Source organism: Chamaea fasciata, unplaced genomic scaffold, assembly GCF_029207755.1.
Source record: "Chamaea fasciata isolate MVZ Bird 193981 ecotype frontalis unplaced genomic scaffold, bChaFas1.0.hap1 SCAF_1083, whole genome shotgun sequence".
NCBI classification, from domain to species: Eukaryota; Metazoa; Chordata; class Aves; order Passeriformes; family Sylviidae; genus Chamaea; species Chamaea fasciata.
In genome coordinates this window covers 5,001-10,000 of record NW_027095168.1, presented here as the reverse complement: position 1 = coordinate 10,000, position 5,000 = coordinate 5,001, and the positions used below count along the sequence as shown (strand labels likewise).

At 76.2% G+C, this 5,000-nt stretch overlaps 1 protein-coding gene across 1 annotated transcript in view; it reads right to left on the bottom strand.

Moving 5' to 3' along the window:
- The window catches only part of LOC136284532 (collagen alpha-1(I) chain-like), a gene marked incomplete at its 5' end in the record, with an annotated part of 11,907 nt that overhangs the window by 2,057 nt on the left and 4,850 nt on the right, over positions 1-5,000 (bottom strand). The window contains 4 exons of the mRNA XM_066174883.1: positions 810-1,115; positions 3,617-3,767; positions 3,814-3,907; positions 4,209-4,966. Coding sequence (XP_066030980.1) covers positions 810-1,115; positions 3,617-3,767; positions 3,814-3,907; positions 4,209-4,966 — 1,309 coding nt within the window. The remainder of the gene's footprint in view (positions 1-809; positions 1,116-3,616; positions 3,768-3,813; positions 3,908-4,208; positions 4,967-5,000) is intronic.

Below are 5,000 nucleotides of genomic sequence, written 5' to 3'. Positions count from 1 at the left end.
GCCCCGGGGTAGACCAGCTGTCCGCGGCCGGACTTGGTCACTGGCTGCCGGATGCCCCGGGGTAGACCTGCTGTCCGCGGCCGGCCTCGTTTCTTGGGGTAGACCTTCTGTCCGCGGACGGCCTTGGTCCCTGGCTGCCGAAGGCCGCGGGGTAGACCTGCTGTCCGCGGCCGGCGTCGTTTCCAAGGGGTAGACCTGCTGTCCGCGGCCGGACTTGGTCCCTGGCTGCCGACTGCCCCGGGGTAGACCTGCTGTCCGCGACCGGACTTGGTCCCTGGCTGCCGAAGGCCCCCTTGGTAGACCCGCTGTCCGCGGCCGGAGTCGTTTCCAAGGGGTAGACCTGGTGTCCGCGGCCGGACTTAGTCCCTGGCTGCCGACTGCCCCGGGGTAGACCTTCTGTCCGCGGCCGGCCTCGTTTCTTGGGGTAGACCTTCTGTCCGCGGACGGCCTTGGTCCCTGGCTGCCGAAGGCCGCGGGGTAGACCTGCTGTCCGCGGCCGGCGTCGTTTCCAAAGGGTAGACCTTCTGTCCGCGGCCGGACTTAGTTCCTGGGGTAGACCAGCTGTCCGCGGCCGGAGTTGTTTCCTGGGGTAGACCTGTTGTCGGCGGCAGCACCTGCTCCGTGGCTGCAAATCCCCTGGGTAGACCTGTGTTCCGCCGCCGGCCTTTGGACCTGCCGCTCGGCTCCTGCCCAGACCGGCTGTCCCGGGCCCGAGTCGGGACCCGATGCTCAGATCCCGGGCGGACCCGTGTTCCCCGGCCGACCTTACCCTGGCTAGACCCGTTGGCGTCCGCGGCCGGCCTTCGGACCTGGCTCGCCCGAGCCCTGGGTGGACCGGCTCTCCTGGGCCGCCCGGCCGAGGCCCTGGCCGCCTCGGCGCCTGTCAGCCTGCTCCTCGCCCTGCCGCCGCTGCCGCTGCGCCGACCGCGTCGACGGGAGAAGAGCCGCGGGCGGGAAAAGTTTGAAAGCGGCGCCAGGGAGGCTGAGGGTGGAGGGCGGGGCGCCCCCAGCCGTCGCCGGGCGGGGGCGGGAGACGGCTGAAGGTGGGGGCGGGAGACGGCTGAAGGGGGCGCCGAGGAAGCCGAGGGTGGAGGGCGGGGTGCCCACCTCGGCCGCTGATGGGCGGCAGCCGCACACAGGGCAGGGGCAGGAGCGGGCTCGGGGCGGGGAGAGAGGGCATGCGACTCTAAGGGTGCCTGCGCACCCGCCTGCCTGCCTGCCTGCCTTCCTGCCTGCCTCTGTGTGTGTGTGTGTGTGTGTGTGTGTGTGTGTGGGCGTGAGGGGGTGTGTGCGTGTGGCAGCACGAGAGGGCGGCATCGGGGCGTGAGCGTGGGGGAAAGGGGGGGCGGGGGGAGGGGCCGTGTGTGTCACCCTGTCCATCTCCGCGAACGCGGGCTTCGTGCCGGCGCCTTCGTGCCGGCCCCGGGCGCCTCGGCCTCGAGCCCCCACGGCCCCCTGGACCCGCGCCGAGGGCCGAAGACCTCTGCGGACCGTGAAAGAACCGGCCGGAAAGCGGCCGCCCGCTTGCCCGCCGCCCCGCCACGGCCTCGGTCGGGGGGGAGGGAGCGTGGAGGGGGGGCGGGGTTCGGGGCCGGGGGCGGGGCGGGGCGGGGCGGGGCGCGGACTGGGGCGGGACGAGGCGGGGCGGGGTGCCGGCGGCGTGGTGCCAGGTTCGGCCCGCACGTCCCTGCTGCCCCTTCCCAGCTGTTTCCCCATAGGTTGTGGTGGGGGGGCGGGGCCGCGTAGAATCCCGGGGGGGAGGGGGTGGGGGGGGGAGGGGGCGGGCGGGCCACGACCTTTTGGCGGCACGGCGTGTCAGTGGGCCGAGGGCCGGGCGGGGCGCAGCCGGCCGGGAGGGCTCTGGGCGGGAAAGGAAATGAATTCCAGTTTGCCGAGAGTATTGTTCCCCAGAAAAGCTTCTTGTCCCGAGCCAGAGGGAGAGCCGTTCTTCCAGCACATGTAAAAAATGAGAAAATAATAAAAAAGAAAGGGGGGAGGGGGGAGAGAGGAGTCGGTCGAAAATAGGTGTTGGTCGCGAGAGAGAGCGGCCTCGTCGGGAGGCCAGGTCTAGCCCGCTCGGGGGCCAGGCGCGGCCGCCGGCCGCCGCCGGAGAGCCCGGCGGGGCGCCGCGGCGGCGACGCGGAGAACAGGTCTAGCCCCGCTCCCGGGGCGGCCCCGGGACGCCGTCTCTACCCGGCTCCGGGGCGGAGAGGCCGGCGGCGGAGAGGTCGCGGCGCCGCGGCGGCGACGCGGAGAACGGGTCTAGCCCCGCTCCCGGGGCGGCCCCGGCCGGCCGGGCCTACCCGGCTCCGGGGCGGTGAGGCCGGCGGCGGGGAGGCCGGCGGGGCGGCCACGGTGGCGACGCGGAGAACAGGTCTAGCCCCGCTCCCGGGGCGGCCCCGGCCGGCCGGGCCTACCCGGCTCCGGGGCGGAGAGGCCGGCGGCGGAGAGGCGGCGGCGGCGGCGGCGGCGGGCGGCGACGCGGAGAACAGGTCTAGCCCCGCTCCCGGAGCGGCCACGGCCGGCCGGGCCTGCCCGGCTCCGGGGCGGAGAGGCCGGCGGCGGAGAGGTGGCGGCGGCGGCGGCGGGCGGCGACGCGGAGAACAGGTCTAGCCCCGCTCCCGGGGCGGCCCCGGCCGGCCGGGCCTACCCGGCTCCGGGGCGGTGAGGCCGGCGGCGGGGAGGCCGGCGGGGCGGCCACGGTGGCGACGCGGAGAACAGGTCTAGCCCCGCTCCCGGGGCGGCCCCGGCCGGCCGGGCCTACCCGGCTCCGGGGCGGAGAGGCCGGCGGCGGAGAGGTGGCGGCGGCGGCGCCGCGGCGACGCGGAGAACAGGTCTAGCCCCGCTCCCGGGGCGGCCCCGGCAGGCCAGGCCGAGCCGGCTCCGGGGCGGAGAGGCCGGCGGCGGAGAGCCGGCGGCGGGCGGCTGCGACGCGGAGAACAGGTCTAGCCCCGCTCCCGGGGCGGCCCCGGCCGGCCGGGCCTACCCGGCTCCGGGGCGGAGAGGCCGGCGGCGGAGAGGTGGCGGCGGCGGCGGCGGCGGGCGGCGACGCGGAGAACAGGTCTAGCCCCGCTCCCGGGGCGGCCCCGGCCGGCCGGGCCTACCCGGCTCCGGGGCGGAGAGGCCGGCGGCGGAGAGGCGGCGGCGGCGGCGGCGGGCGGCGACGCGGGGAACAGGTCTACCCCGCTCCGGGGGTGGCCACGGCAGGCCTGGCCGAGCCGGCCCCGGGGCGGAGAGGCCGGCGGCAGCGGGCGGCGACGCGGAGAACAGGTCTACCCCGCTTCGGGGGCGGCCCCGGCAGGCCTGGCCGAGCCGGCTCCGGGGCGGAGAGGCCGGCGGCAGCGGGCGGCGACGCGGAGAACAGGTCTACCCCGCTTCGGGGGCGGCCCCGGCAGGCCAGGCCGAGCCGGCCCCGGGGCGGGGAGGCCGGCGGCAGCGGGCGGCGACGCGGAGAACAGGTCTACCCCGCTTCGGGGGCGGTCCCGGAAGGCCAGGCCGAGCCGGCTCCGGGGTGGAGAGGCCGGCGGCGGAGAGGTGGCGGCGGCGGCGGCGGGCGGCGACGCGGAGAACAGGTCTAGCCCCGCTTCCGGGGCGGCCCCGGCCGGCCAGGTCTTACCCGGCTCCGGGGCGGGGAGGCCGCCGGCGGAGAGGCCGGCGGGGCGGCCGCGGCGGCGGGCGGCGACGCGGCGACCAGGTCTTCCCCGCTTCGGCTGGACTTTGGCGGATTTCCGCGGGGGGGCCGGGTAGACCTGCTTTCCGCAGCGCGGCTGGAAGTCCACCAAGGGGTCGCTGTTCTCGCCATCCTCCGGTTACGTCTAGGTCGGCGGCGGCGCACGCCGGCGCCGCGCCCCGGTGGCGTCGACTCGACGTCTTGGAGGCGCTCGGGGCCTCGGACCCGTCTGTCCGTCTACTGGGAGCGGGTGTGACGGGCCGCATCCCCGCAGGCTGGTGCAGTGCCTGTGTCCGAGGCGGACGCGAGAGCGGCGGCCGCGCGTGCGGTCGCCGGCGCGAAGGGAGGGAAAAAGAGTGCGCCGCCTGACGCGGGACGAGTCGCGTGGCTCTGTCCCGGTCCCCCCGTCTTGCCCATCGAGAATGGGTACAGAACCGTGTGAGGTACAGAGAGACAAGGGTTGAGAGAGAGAGACAGAGCCCGAGAGGAGGAGAGAAAAGGGCCGCGAGCCGTGTTCCTCTTCGGTCCGGTTGTTGACTTCAGGGGTGGGGCGAGGGCCCTCCCCTCCCCAAAGTGTGTATTCCCTCCGGGGATGGTGGCGGGCGAGGCGGCGGCGCCTCGTCCCTTTTGCTGCCCGGCCTTAAGCCGGCGCCCCGCCCTGCCCGCGGGTGCGTTCTTTTCCGGCCGGCCGTGCTCTTTGCGGTCGGCTGCCGACGGCTCGACGAAGGGTGCGTGACACCGGGGCTCGGCGGTGTCGAGGCCGCCGGGGCCTTTTCTCCCCCGGCCTTTCCCGAGAGCCCCGAGGACGGGCCCGGCTTGCCGAGGTGGCGCCGCCTCGTTCCTCGCGCCTCCCGACTTGTTTTGCCCAGCGTGTGTCGTCCGTGTCGGAAGTGCCGCGGGGACGTGCCGTGGGGCGCGCGGCCTTGCCTCGTCCTGCCCGGTTGCTCCAGGGGCTCGGTGACGGGAGTCGGCCGGCGAGGGGTGCGCGGGGTGGCGGCACCCCGCTCTCCCTCCCTCCCGGAGCCGTGCGTTGTTCGAGACCCCCTTCCTCGGCCTTAAGCCGGGGAGCCCGCGGAGCGGGCCGAGTTTTTCTGCGTGGCTGGCGGCCGGCCGCGGTGGCCGGGCCGCCTCGGCCCTGCGGACCCCGAACCCGACAGAGTGCCCCGAGATACGTCGCGGGCGGGGCGGCGGCGCCCCGCCCTCCCGTCGGGTGGTGACCGGCGCGATCGAGCCGCTAGGCCCGGGCGGCCCGTGGTGTCGGGCCTGCCCCGGCTGCCGTGGCTGCCGGCTCGGGGGCTGGGTTTTGCACGCGGGGTCCGCTTTTTAGGCC